The sequence below is a fragment of the Microcaecilia unicolor genome, chromosome 9 (assembly GCF_901765095.1).
Source record: "Microcaecilia unicolor chromosome 9, aMicUni1.1, whole genome shotgun sequence".
Taxonomy (NCBI): Eukaryota; Metazoa; Chordata; class Amphibia; order Gymnophiona; family Siphonopidae; genus Microcaecilia; species Microcaecilia unicolor.
Genome location: NC_044039.1, coordinates 143,511,550 through 143,526,420, shown reverse-complemented (window position 1 = coordinate 143,526,420; position 14,871 = coordinate 143,511,550). Strand labels below are relative to the sequence as shown.

General features: G+C 44.4%; 1 protein-coding gene across 1 annotated transcript in view; it reads left to right on the top strand.

Annotated features, from left to right (window-relative positions):
• The window catches only part of SPTBN5 (spectrin beta, non-erythrocytic 5), a 300,302-nt gene that overhangs the window by 153,916 nt on the left and 131,515 nt on the right, over positions 1–14,871 (top strand). The window contains exons 36-37 of the mRNA XM_030213698.1: positions 2,218–2,397; positions 11,785–11,988. Of these exons, the coding sequence (XP_030069558.1) occupies positions 2,218–2,397; positions 11,785–11,988 (384 nt within the window). The remainder of the gene's footprint in view (positions 1–2,217; positions 2,398–11,784; positions 11,989–14,871) is intronic.

Genomic DNA, 14,871 nt, shown 5'->3' with positions numbered 1-14,871 from the left:
TTGACCAATTCTCTCAGCTCCAACCCTCGTCGTCTCTTCGCCACCCTTAACTCCCTCCTCCAAGTACCCTCCGCTTTCACCCCCCCCCCACTCTCTCCTCAATCACTGGCCGACTACTTCTGCGACAAGGTGCAAAAGATCAACCTTGAATTCACTACCAAGCCACCTCCTCCTCTTCTCTCTTCAACCCTCTCCATCAACCAACCAACCAACCAACTCTTTCTCCTCCTTTCCTGATATCTCCGAGGAGGAAACTGCCCGCCTTCTTTCCTCCTCGAAATGTACAACTTGTTCCTCTGATCCCATCCCCACCAACTTACTTAACACCATCTTTCATACTGTCACCCCCTCCATCTGTCATATCCTCAACCTCTCTCTCTCCACTGTAACTGTCCCTGACACCTTCAAGCACGCTGTAGTTACACCTCTCCTCAAAAAACCATCACTTGACCCTACTGTCCCTCCAACTACCGCCCCATCGCCCTCCTACCCTTCCTCTCCAAACTACTTGAGTGCGCCGTTCACAGCTGCTGCCTTGATTTTCTCTCCTCTCAGGCCATCCTCGATCCACTTCAATCCGGTTTTCACCCTCTACACTCGACAGAAACAGCACTCTCTAAAGTCTGTAATGACCTGTTCCTTGCCAAATCGAGAGGCCACTACTCCATCCTTATCCTCCTTGATCTATCCGCCGCGTTTGATACTGTCAATCATGATTTATTTCTCGCCACACTGTCCTCATTTGGGTTCCAGGGCTCTGTCCTCTCCTGGTTCTCCGCCTATCTCTCTCACCGCACCTTCAGAGTACACTCTCATGGTTCTTCCTCCACCCCCATCCCGCTCTCTGTAGGAGTTCCCCAGGGATCTGTCCTTGGACCCCTTCTTTTTTCAATCTACACCTCTTCCCTGGGTTCACTGATCTCATCTCATGGTTTCCACTATCATCTTTATGCTGATGACACCCAGTTGTATCTCTCCACACCAGACATCACCGTGGAGACCCAGACCAAGGTATCGGCCTGCTTGTCCGACATTGCTGCATGGATGTCCAACCGCCACCTGAAACTGAACATGTCCAAGACCGAGCTTATCGTCTTTCCACCAAAGCCCACCTCTCCCCTTCCTCCTCTCTCAATCTCAGTTGATAACACCCTCATCCTCCCCATCTCATCTGCCCGCAACCTCGGAGTCATCTTCGACTCCTCCCTCTCATTCTCAGCGCATATCCAGCAGACAGCCAAGACCTGTCGCTTCTTCCTCTTTAACATCAGCAAAATTCGCCCTTTCCTCTCTGAGCACACCACCCGAACTCTCATCCACGCCCTCATTACCTCGGGCCTTGACTACTGCAACCTTCTCCTCACTGGCCTCCCACTTAGCCATCTATCCCCCCTTCAATCCATTCAGAACTCTGCTGCACGTCTTATATTCTGCCTGAACTGATATACTCATATCACCCCTCTCCTCAGGTCGCTTCACTGGCTTCCGATCAGATATCGCATACAGTTCAAGCTTCTCCTTCTCACCTACAAATGCACTCAGTCTGCAGCCCCTCATTACCTCTCCACCCTCATCTCCCCTTACGTTCCTGCCCGAAACCTCCGCTCAAGGGACAAATCCCTCCTCTCAGTACCCTTCTCCACCACAGCCAACTCCAGGCTCCGCCCATTCTGCCTCGCCTCACCCTATGCGTGGAATCAACTTCCTGAGGCCCTACGTCAAGCCCCCTCCCTACCCATCTTCAAATCCTTGCTCAAAGCCCACCTCTTCAATGTTGCCTTCGGCAACTAACCTGATATCTCTCAAGGAACCTAGACTGCCCCAATTTGACTGCCACTACTTGATTGTCTGTACATTTGTCCATTAGATTGTAAGCTCTCAGAGCAGGGACAGTCCTTCTATGTTATATTGTACAGCGCTGCGTAACCCTAGTAGCGCTTTAGAAATGTCAAATAGTAATAGTAGTAGTAGTCACTCAGACAATATGGTCTGTATTACTATAGCCATAAGTACATCAAACAATCTAGCACTCTCTTATTAGATGGGATAAAGCAGATGATCTCCATATAACTATTTTATAACTCAAACCAGACTGAATTTCTAACACACTAGTGTGTATGCTGGGGAGAGCTATGTTTCAGGCGGCCATCTTGGAAACTTGCTTACTATAGCCCCTGTTCACCATCCACATTGATGGATTTTCTTTTCTTTCTGCAGCTTCAAGAACTGATTGATGCTGCAGATAGTGTGCTGCATATATGCTCTGAGAGCCAGGCAGCAGCTTTGCAGGGTAAAGCACAAGCCATAGTGGAGAACTGGGAGTCCCTGAAGACCAAAGTAGAGCAGCGGAGGCTAGATTTGGAGCAGGCTTGCAACTACTACCGTTTCCTCACCAGTGTAAGTAATTAGGCCTCTTATTCCTATATTGTTGTTTATTTGGCTAAAATTACATGTAAAATGTCCTTGGGCATCTCTTCAAATTATGTAGGTGGATTGATTGATACTGCAGTTTTTATTTAGATTTTAGAAGGTGATGAATTGGATATAGTGGTCCCTTGCTAGAATTGCTGGAAATTACAAGGAGCATAAATCGCCATAATTCAATATCATATTTTCATTGCTTCCCAGTGATGCCACTTTACTTCCCTCCTACTGATGTCAAACTCTTCATAGAACTTCTGTCTCCTGCTTAAGCCTTCTTGGTTTTATCCATGTTCTGTAATTTAAAAAGTTCCTCTTATTAATTTTGTCTGTGTGGCTTAGCTGGATTGTGAGTTCAATGCAGCAGGGACAACTTGGAGGGGCATAATCAAAAGGGATGCCCAAGTTTTGCTGAAGGCATCCTCGCAAAACGTCCCGATGGAGGGGCAGGAAAACCTGTATTATTGAAACAAGATGGACGTCCAACTTTCGTTTCGATAATACGGTCAGGGACGCCGAAATCTTGAAATTTAGGTCATCCTTAGAGATGGTCGTCCCTAGACTTGGTCTTTCTGATTTTCGGCGATAATGGAAACCAAGGATGCCCATCTCAGAAATGCCCAAATCCAAGCCCTTTGGTTGTGGGAGGAGCCAGCATTCGTAGTGCACTGGTCCCCCTGACATGCCAGGACACCAACCGGGCACCCTAGGGGGCACTGCAGTGGACTTCAGAAATTGCTCCCAGGTACATAGCTCCCTTACCTTGTGTGCTGAACCCCCCAAAACCCACTACCCACCACTGTACACCACTACCATAGCCCTTACAGGTGAAGGGGGGCACCTTGATGTGGGTACAGTGGGTTTGTGGTGGGTTTTGGAGGGCTCACTTTTACCACCACAAGTATAACAGGTAGGGGGGATGGGCCTGGGTCCGCCTGTCTGAAATGCACTGCACCCACTAAAACTGCTCCAGGGACCTGCATACTGCTGCACAAAATATTTTTAAAGATTTTTTTTGAGGGTGGGAGGGGGTAAGTGACCACTGGAGGAGTAAGGGGAGGTCATCCCCTATTCTCTCCGATGAGCATCTGGTCAGTTTGGGCACCTTTTTGTGCCTTGGTCATAAGAAAAACAGGACCAGGTAAAGTCGTCCAAGTGCTCATCAGGGATGCCCTTTTTTTTCCATTATGGGTCGAAGACGTCCATGTGTTAGGCACGCTCAAGTCCCACCTTTGCTACGCCTCCGACATGCCCCTGTGAACTTTGGTCATTCCTGCAATGGAAAGCAGTTGGGGACGCCCAAAATCGGCTTTCAATTATACCGATTTGGGCGACCCTGTGAAAAGGACACTCATCTTCCGATTTGTGTCGAAAGATGGGCGTCCTTCTCTTTCGAAAATGATAGTAATATAGTAGAAGGCTACAGATAAAAAAAAATTAAATTGGTCCATCCACTCTGCCCAGTAACGAGTCTTCCAATTTAGGTAGATGAGAAAATACATTTCTGGGTCGATATTCAGTCTTCTGTGGTCAGTGTTTGTTTTAAATGCCAGCTGCCATGGGCTTTTTACACCCAAATCTTCAGCACCTAACCATACCTGGATACTGATGCTGAATATCCAGATGTAATGTAGCCCTTGACACTTGTCCAGGTACTGGTGATATTCCGACTGGTAGTGGATAACTACCGGGTAAAGTTAGGGTGGCCTTATGGCTGTTCTGGCTTTATCTGTGTAGTTACCTGGCTAACTAGGTGAGTAATGGCACTGCCCATACTCCACCCCCAGACCACTCTGGCACTGCTGGATAGTGCTGAGGTGCTCTGATCAGATTTTCAGCAACATTTTCTTGGTAAGTGCTGCTGAAAATCTGGGTATGACCCAGTGAGTGAGACTTATCTGGGTAGAAGCTGCTCCTGCTTGGATATGTTCTGCTGAATATTGGGTCGTTCCTTATTGTCCACTAGACCAGTACAGAAAGGATGGGTTATGCCCTTCTACCAATAGATAGTGACCGAGAACAAAGACTTGAGTCCTGCCCCATAAGGAGCACTGTGCAGCCAATTACTCTTCAGCATTTTCTGTCTCCAACAGATGATAGATGGACTATCTGTGTATGGAGTTGAATTATGCAGATATATCACCCATCCCCACTGGAATCTAACCCATACCCACCTATACTCGCTAAGATCCATTTCATCCCCACCCAGCCCCACAATTAATCTCCTCCATGCCCACCTGTACCTGCAGGTACTTCCTTCAGTACCCCACCCCAAACTGCTTCAGATTTGTGTGTAAACATTTAAAAAAATGGAAAAATATTGGGCATCTTAACTGAAAGTAGCTGTTTCTTAAGTCTGTTCAGAAACAGAAGTCCATTTACAGTATATGGTCCTAACTGTGATTGTCTATCCTCAAGAACACACCCCTCTCCAAGTAAAGCCCTTGATACCCTCAGACCTAGCTACAGTCTCAGTCCATGTGCTCTCTACACAGTCAGGAAGCCAGGGAAGGAAAGTTGTCAAGTCATGTGGCAACTGCTGTTTTGCTTCTCAGTTGGAGGATTCTTTCCTGGCTTGCTCCTCCCATGTTGATTTAGACAGAGAAATGCTAACTCCATGAACAGGTAGAGCTAAACCCCAAGAAAATCATTGCCCTATGCCTAAAAGGTTAACATTTAATAGGTACCATCTTTAATAATAATGATAACCTCTTTCTCTAAGGAATATGAAATTGCATATGCTGCATATTAAGCACATTTTAAAAATACACTCCCAAGCAATTATCAACATTTGTTCTATAACAATATACTTTAGCAGTGGAGATTGAAGAGGCTAGATGCCATATTGCAGCAATAACCCCAGACAGAAATTCTCTGTGTTCCTTCTGAGTTGCATCCCGCAGTGGATTGCATCACATCCCAGTCTAGTGGTATTGATTGAACCAGATTGGCCCAGGTGTCAGTGGTACCCAAATCTTGTCATGCTCAAAGTGGAAGAAGGTCTCAGGCTCTCTCAATGGAGGAGGCTTAGGGCACAGGGACCCATGCTGAAGAACAATTCATCTCACTTTTTTCTTACAGCTTGGCCTTTGAAAAATCTCATTGGAGACTAAAGTGATACTCAGCTGAATGTAAGGACTCCTTTGCAGGCACAGCAAGAGGTCTACCTCTGTAGCATATACAAGCATTTGGAGACTCTTTTTAGGCCTGATGTAAGGTGCGCGTGCCTTGTCCATTTCAAGGATCTGTGGTGCATTTTGGGGCTTTCTTCAGGACTTCTGGGGAGGGAGGGTTGGTTGTTAGCTCTCTAAAAGACAGGTTGCAGCACTAAGTGAAGAGGTAGATATAATAGGCATCTCGGAGATCTGGTGGAAGGAGGATAACCAATGGGGCACTGCGATACCAGGATATAAATTTTTTCACAATGACAGGGTGAATCAAATTGGAGGGGGGTGGTGTTATATGTTAAAGAAGGCATTGAGTCAAACAAAATAAAAAGTCAGCAGGAAACAGATTGCAACATGGAATCCTTATGGATAGAAATTCCATCTGTGAAAGGAAAGAGAATACTGGTTCGGTTATACTACCATCTGCCTGCCAGAACTAACAGGCAAATGATGAAATGTTAACAGAAATTAGGGAAGCTAACAAATTTGGTAACACTTTAATAATGGATGATTTCAAATGACTCCAGTATTGACTGGATAAAAGTCACATCAGGAAATGCTAGGGAGGTAGATGAATTAAGTGACTGTTTCATGGACCAGCTGGTTCAGGAAGCAAGAAGAGGGGGAGCTATTTTAAATCTGGTCCTTTGCAAAATGCAGGATTTGATGTGAGAGGTTACGGTGTTGGGTCTGCGTGGCAAGTGATCACAACATGATCAAATTTGAGTTAATAACTGGAGTGAAGACACTAAGGAACTCTACTGTTGCAACATTTCACTTTTGAAAAGGCAACTATGATAAAATGAGGAAATGGTGAAAAAAAAAAAAAGCTAAAAAGAGCAGCTGGATAGGTTAGGAGTTTAAATCAGGCATGGATGTGGTTGAAAAATACCATTTTGGAAACCCAGATCAGATGTATTCCACATATTAAAAAAGGTGGAAGGAAGGCCAAACCACAGCTGTCATGGTTAAAAGATGAAGTGAAAGAGGTCATTCTAGCTAAAAAAAAAAAATATTTCAAACAATAGAAAAAAATAGAAGGAAACAGAAGGTGACATATGCACTGGCAAGTTAGATGCAAAATGTTAATAAGGAAGGCTAGCTGGTGAGAAAAGAATGTGCTAAGAGAGAGGTAGGCTGCAAGCACAGCCTTTTTGACTGTGTCCATAATATATTGAACAAAACTACTAAGAATATTTTGATAATTGAATAGGCTGACTAGTTTTAGATTGAGACAAAGCAGCACATAATTAGGGGCGTCTTTTACTCAGGCGTGCTCACATTTTTAGCATGCGCTAAATGTTAGAGACGCCCACAGGAATGCATAGGTGTCTCTAATGTTTAGCATGCCCACAATTTTAGCGCGTGCCAAAAACATGAGTGCGCCTTAGTAAAACACCCTCTAGCAGTAGGTAAAGTCTGAAGTGAAAATGCCTTAGCCCTTAAAGCGTAGGTAAGACTGTTGCATACAGAGAATGGACAGCATTTGAACTGAGCAGTGAAAGAGCACTGAGGTGCCACTTAGGCTTTTGCTGCTGGGTTTAATTCTTTGTTGGACAATTTATTGAGAAGATATGTCCACATATTGTTTTCATCATATATTCTGGATAAAGGACTCTTTCATTTGGAGAACTGTATTGCTAGAATTGTGTGTGTGGGAGTGTGTGTATGGGAGGTGGGGTCATGAGACTACCTTGTGTGTCCCTGTGTTTTTTGGACTGAGAGGTGAAAAGAAAATCTAGTCTAGAACATTTTACTACTATGGAAAGAAATTTGGAAAAATAACACAAGGTGTTTTTCTTTTCTTTTCTTTCTTTCTTTCTTTCTTTTTTTGTTTTTTGGAACTTTGAGCTCCTAAGCCTGAAGGCACCCTCGACCACTACAGCTGCCACAGCTGGCGTTTAAAAATCTACTGAACTCGGCAGCTGAATATTGACCTGGTAGTTGTGCCATTAAGACCTGTATTTTAAAAGCATATCCACATGTAACTAGTGTCATTTAAATACATTGATCGCACACCTGTGTAAATAGCAATTTCAGCAAGCCGTTATTTACATGTGACGTTCACTGGGACACAGAGATTTCAAGGGCACATGCCTTGCATAGTCCAAAATTCTACATGTGTTGTCTCCATCTTACATAGGGAGCAGTGGAGCACACATCTATGTTAAAAAAAAATCCCTGTTGGATTTTACACAAGCTCAGAGGCACACACAGACTTTTAAAATGTACTTGGGAATTAATATGAGGGCCAGAGCCTTTACATTAGGGACTAAGGGAATAATTCTCCCTAATCCCTCAGTGTTTGTGTGACCTGGGGTATCATTAAGCCTGGTGTTCTCCCGTATGCGTGGGGTATGTCGGATGATGAACAGAGAAGGCATTTGCTAACCTCAGCATGCCTCTACCCTGGATACATTTCTATGGGAGGAGGAATATAAATCCAGCCCATGGCAGGGATTGGGAAATTATCTTCTAGGAGTATAAGTACTCATGGTTTTGGAGGGAAGACTATCATTTTCCAGAATCCTCAACAGCCAAGTGTCCTGTTCACTCAGGTGACATAGGCCCCTATTGTCCCAAGTAAAGGAGGACACAGTGGCTGCTTAGTTTGGTAAATCTGTTTTGAAAGCTCTGACCTGGCTCGGTATTGCCACAGGTAAAGTGAGGAAGCAGCTGTTCAGGAGTGTTCCTTTTTCTACCAAGCTGGCCTGACCACTGGGATACCATGTGCAAGTAGGATCTTCAGGCTCAAAAGTTGTTGGGGGGGGCAAAAGAATTAGTCAGGAGGGATATCTGAATAGAGGAGAGGAAGATGTAGCAAAACCATAGGTGGCACCAGTTCTCCAGGAGTAAGTCCTGTTACCCTCAAGGGAGAGGATCCACTAGCACGGCAGGGATCCAAAGAAGCTGCCTATAGTGTCTATGGAGCATGACCCAAACTGGATGTTTCAATTCCCATGTCAACATTCTGTGTAAAACTGAGCTTTAAATCTTCTTGGTATGTGTCTGAGTTTTCATTACATGCTTGTTAAAGTGTGGAGTCATGCAAACCTGTGTGCAGATAGGAGAGCTTATAAATAGACTGGGCCATAAATCAAAAACCTGCAGATATGCCAAAGGATAAATGATGCTTCATGTCCCTGGAGCACATACTTCAGTAAATAGCTAACGTGCCCTGTACAGTCTACTTCATTCCTGAAGCCAGTCACAAAATCTGTTTTTACCAAGAAAACCATGGTGCTGTTGTTTATGATTTAGAAGAGTCCTGTTTTAAAAGAGGTGCCAAAAAGGCAAAATAAATGAGATGAAAGTTTTATGGCACCATCAGAATCCTAGTTGAATTATATTAGTTGGTCATACCTTGCTGAAGTCTGAGGGGCCAGTAATGTGAAGCTTGGGATTGTCTTTCAAGGATATATCTGGAAGGCAGTGTGTGTGAAGCCACTGGGCCTCCTGTTGCTACCTGTTAAGAATGAAGTGCCTGGCATTCCCTTTCTTTCAACTTCAATCTGCTGACACCAACAGAGCACATGTGTAGGGCACATAAGACTCATGGAGGACACATGCTAGTGGTTGCCCTGTAGAACAAGTAGAACCAATAGTACAGTTAGCTTATTGCAGCCACTGGACATTGGCCAGTGGTTGCCATTGAATTCATAAAATCAAACAGAAATATATGTATTCACTAAAATTTATTGATTGGTGAAATAGACCACCAAAGCTATATATTATAGTAAAAACCATTATCTGATTATGTATCAGCATCAGTTATATGCAATCAATGTATGAAGTTAATGGATATTGTCTCGGAGGAGACCAGCTCCTCCTAGACACCCATTGAGGGGGTCACTCTTCCTCCCACTTCTCCCAGATGGAGGGTTTACCACAAAAGAAAATCACTCACGCAACCAGTTGTCAGTTTCAGCAGCAATGTGCTTTATTTTCTCTTACTTAATTCAGCAGTCACAAATCTGAAGCAGTTGCAAGCAAAGTGCAGCTAAGAAAGACAAAGGAGTAACAGGAGCTAGGAGAAGACTTAGCTTCCCAAGCCTACGCCCAACTCCCATCAGCCTATGTACAGGGGCTCTTTTATAGGTATATTGATCTCAGCCCTCCCCACAAGGCTTCTTTCTGTCATGAATGCTGTCCACACAATGTAACTGCAGCCGTTCACTTCTTGATTTCTTGTGCTCAGCTAGCAGCATCCTGTTTTCTATTGTACTGAGCATCCTCTGTTTCTTTCTTTAGTACATAAGAGTAGCCATACTGGGCCAGACCAATGGTCCATCTAGCCCAGTATGTAGTATGAAGCAAGCTAAGATTTCCTGTATAAGAATATACATTTCTATCCTAGACTGGTTTGTATCAGGGTCCCTACACAGAAGACCTTATAACTCAATCTCTTGTACTACTCAGGGTGTCTGACCTATTGCCTCTACCAGCAATTGCCATGTAGATTGCATATGTTGTCTGAGAGATTTTATTCTCATCTTGCCTTTAGAAACTGTTAATTGTGTGGCACTCAGGGTCTACGCTGCATCTCCTATCTGGTTGTTCTTATTTGTTGGTCTGGCCTACCTTTCTGACAATACAATCATCCCCCTGTTTTAAAAGGCAAAAACTGACCCATCAGTCTAAGCCAGTTAAAAAGTGGGGGTCCTAGACAGAGAGACCAGCATGGGCTATGGTGTCATACAGGCCAAGCGGGATGAAGAATCTTAACTGGGAATGTTTCTGAATCTTGTTGTACATCAGGTCTCTGGGTAGATATTTCACAATTGGACGAGTAGAATCTGGATGGTGTCGACGTAGATACGCCCTCTAAATAATATCTCTGGCCGTAGACAAGGCTGTAAAATACAAAGAAAGGTCATCAAAAAGAGTAATACCAGGGTTAAGTGTTAATGCTATAATAGGAAGCCTTCATCTAGTAACTATCTAATGTAGTGACAGGGCAGTGTGAGCCCAATGGCATAGTCCAGAGAGCAAACAAAGCAAAAGGAAGTGTCTGCAACCAAGATGTTAGTAGAGTACAGAATTCTCGGTAAATTCTTCAGAAGACCATTGCAATATGGTTGCATATAGCACAGATGATTATAAGGAAAAATCCATATAAATAAAAATAAAGAGAAAAACTTATTGATGTCCTGACTTCCAAAGAGAACTTCAGGCAATGTACGCAGTGATAATTTTTCTGAAAAGAAAAAATGGTACCGGGGGGGGGGGGGAGGGGGGGGGGGCTTAGTAAAAGGACCCTTCCGTTTGTTTTCTGGAGAACTTATCTAGATAACAGAGGATAAGTTATCCGAATAGTGGACTGAATATTACTACTATCCGAATAACACCAGCATTTGCTGCTCTGTATGGATATTCAGCATTGCTCACTATCGAGATAGTGACACTGAATAACTGGATTTTTTTTATAAGTGCCATGGCTAGCATTTTAAAAATCCACTAACTGCGGCAGCTGAACATTGTTGACCTGCAAGCTTTTTGCACATTTTCCTGGAATAAAAATAATGTTTTTCATTAGTCATTGAGCTCCAAACATTAAACCATGGAAATATTACTACTACTACTATTTAGCATTTCTATAGCGCTACAAGGTCTACGCAGCGCTGCACAAACATAGAAGAAAGACAGTCCCTGCTCAAAGAGCTTACAATCTAATAGACAAAAAATAAAGTAAGCAAATCAAATCAATTAATGTGTACAGGAAGGAGGAGAGGAGGGTAGGTGGAGGCAAGTGGTTACAAGTGGTTATGAGTCAAAAGTAATGTCAAAGAGGTGGGCTTTCAGTCTAGATTTAAAGGTGGCCAAGGATGGGGCAAGACGTAGGGGCTCAGGAAGTTTATTCCAGGCGTAGGGTGCAGCGAGACAGAAGGTGCGAAGTCTGGAGTTGGCAGTAGTGGAGAAGGGAACAGATAAGAAGGATTTATCCATGGAGCGGAGTGCACGGGAAGGGGTGTAGGGAAGGACGAGTGTGGAGAGATACTGGGGAGCAGCAGAGTGAGTACATTTATAGGTTAGTAGAAGAAGTTTGAACAGGATACGAAAACGGATAGGGAGCCAGTGAAGCGACTTGAGGAGAGGGGTAGTATGAGTAAAGCAACCCTGGCGGAAGACAGAAATGCACAACTGACATAAGCAAGAAAGCTTTTACCCGACTCTTGTCATTTTCTCTGGAGTTTAGGTGCGAGACTATTTTTCTTGGACAGCAGAAATGATGAGAGAGATGAAGGCAAATGAGAGCATTCGGGGAGTGTCCACCTGCCTCCAGCGCCTTAAAGGACACCAAGATCTGAGAGCAAAAATTGAGGCACAAGAGGAGACATACAGTGCAGTCAAGAAGCAGGGACAGACCCTTCTCCTGGAAGAGAAGGCTCCAGTAACACAGGTATAGACCGCAATATATAAATATATCAAAGTAATATTTAACCTTGAGTTGTATGCTTTTTTTAACAGTGCTGGGCCATAGCAGTATTCAATATCTAAGTATTCAGCAGCCACCAGAAGTTATCTGGGTGCCACAACATAGGAGAAATAATAACAGAAATGCATTTCCTCTTGTACTAAACAAAATAAAAAGACATCCATGATGTACATTTCCCAAAGCTAATATATTCCACCAAATAAATTCAAAATAAAACAGTTTTTCTACCTTTGTTGTCTGGGTACTTTAGTCTTCCAAACATATTGGCCCCAGTTTCTTTTCTGTTTTCCTGTCTTCTTCTCTCTTTCCTTTGAGTATGGTCCATTTGTCCTTACTCCACTTCCCTCTTATCTTTTTCTATTCCCTCACTATATCTGTCTCTGATATATTTCCCCTTTCTCTCGTTTCTGTCTCTCCCCTCAGGTTTCATCTTCTCACTTTTCCATCCTTCACTTATATTTCACTTGTCAGTACTCATCAACTTTCCATCTCCTCCTCTCACCCCTACATCTCCTCCTCTCACTCCTTCCTTGGCCTCCTATTCCCTTCTCTTTAACCTACTCCCCATTAGTACAATTCTATCCTTTGTACGTACCATCCTCCTCTCACTCATCTCCTTGAGAACTCCCATGGTCTTTCCCTCATGGTTCCTTCATGCTAAATATCTCCCTTCCCTGTCCCTTCTTACACCCTTTTATTTATTATTTATTTATTGGGATTTATTAACCATCTTTATGAAGAGATTCACCCAAGGCGATGTACAGCAGAGTTTAACATATAACTTACAATTTTGTTAACAGCATAACAATAGTAAAATAACCAAGAATAAATCATAAATACAATAAATGAGGTAAACTTGAAAATAGTAAATTGAAACCTAATAACAGAACTACTGTGAAACAGTATCAAAAATATACACAATTAACAGCACTAGAATTCAAATACCGAAGATATAATACCAAGTTCAGCATAATACTGATACACCTAATAAGCATGGATTAGAACATTCAAATAATGTAGATATGATGCTAAAGATTTTCTACAATACAGCTTACCATATAGCTGAGGGACCAAGAGCAGATATATGATGGGAACAAGATGTGTGGTACAGAGTCTGTTGGGATAATTTGATGGTTAGCTAAACTCAAGGCAAGTTCTTAGTAAAGTTAAACAAGAGATAAGGAACTGATCTAAGTTAGAATGTGTGTAGCAAGCTAGTCCAGGTACAAAATGAGTATTTAGTCAGTCAGCCTATGTATTAAAGGCTTGGGAGAAGAGCCAAGCTTTCACCTGCTTCCTGAAGTAAACGTAGTCTTGAGTTATATGTAGCCCCTCTGGGAGTAAATTCCAGAGCGTGGGGGCTGCTCCTGAGAAGGCTTGCTGGCGGGTATCACATTGTACAGAGGGTACAGATAGTGATGATCCTTGAGAGGACCTTAGAGGTCTTAAAGGTGTATAAAGGGCTAACTTATTCTTTAAGTACTCTGGCCCATTTTGACTGAGGACCTTGAAAATCAAACATAGAGTTTTAAATTTAGCAGTGTAAGGTACTGGTAGCCAGTGTAGCTTTTGCAGGAAGGGTGTGATGTGGTCACGCCATTTGCAGCCTTCTATCGGTCATACAGCAGAATTCCCTGAATTAGTTGGAGCTGATCCAAACTCTCTTTGGTTTGGCCAGTGTACAGGGCTAGTTGTGATGTTATCATTTTGTCTCTTGTCTTTTCAATATATTGAGAGAGACTTCATAGCTGCCATAGGTGATAGAGAGAATTTTTGAAGGTTGTTTGAATTTGTGGGATCAGAGTGAGTGATGAATCTAGCAGGGCAGCGTAATGGAATTGCTGCCAGCTGCCGGTGCTGACTTAGGAAAGGGGAGATGCCACTTTTCAAAGAGTGCCACCTGAGGCCCCCGCCTCAGGCAGCCTAATGGTTAGGCCTTCCCTGTTCCTGTCTCTATGGTCCAGCAACTTTCTGTCTAGGGTTGGCCCAAAGCATGCTGCTGCCTGAGACAAGGCTGAGATGCTGCCGCCTGAGGCAGGGCCGAGATGCTGCAACCCTACCCCTGGGCCAAGTTTACCTTCTTTCTTCATTTTCCAAAAGCTGCCAGTGGCAGCAATTCCCATACACTGCTCTGTCACCAGCACAGCCACCTCTGACAAAACAGGAAGTTACATCAGAGAGGCAGCCACAATAAAGAGAAGAGGCAGGTGCTGGTGGCAGGACATTGTATGGGAATCGCTGCCACCCGCCAGCGCTGGCTTAGGAAGGGGGAGATGCCGCTCCCCAAAGAGTGCCATCTGAGGCCCCTGCCTCAGGTGGCCTAATGGTTGGGCCCAGTGGCGTACCAAGGGGGGGGGGGGGCGGTGGGGGCGGTCCGCCCCGGGTGCCAGTGGGTGGGGGGTGCTCCGCTCCCGCCGCCTCCCGTGGCCGTTCCCGCGGCGCTGCACATTTAAAAAACCAGCGAAGCAGCGTCGCAGGCAGCGCCTCGTGCCCTGCTTGTAAAAAAAAAAAAATCAAATCTCCTTCCCCTCCTCGTCTTGACGTCGACTTGGGCCTTCCAATCAATTTGATTGGAAGGCCCGAGTCGACGTCAAGACGAGGAGAAGGAAGGAGATTTGATTTTTTTTTTACAAGCAGGGCACAAGGCGCTGCCTGCGACGCTGCTTCGCGGTTTTAACGGGACTGAGGTGGGGAAGGAGAGGGGCGAAAGGGACTCGGGTAGGGGTGTTCAGAGGGGAGAAGGGGACTGGGGTGGGGTCTCAGACAGGGGAGGGGAGAAGGGGACTGGGGTGGGGATCTCAGAGGGGAGAAGGGGACTGGGGTGGGGGTGTTCAGAGGGGAGAAGGG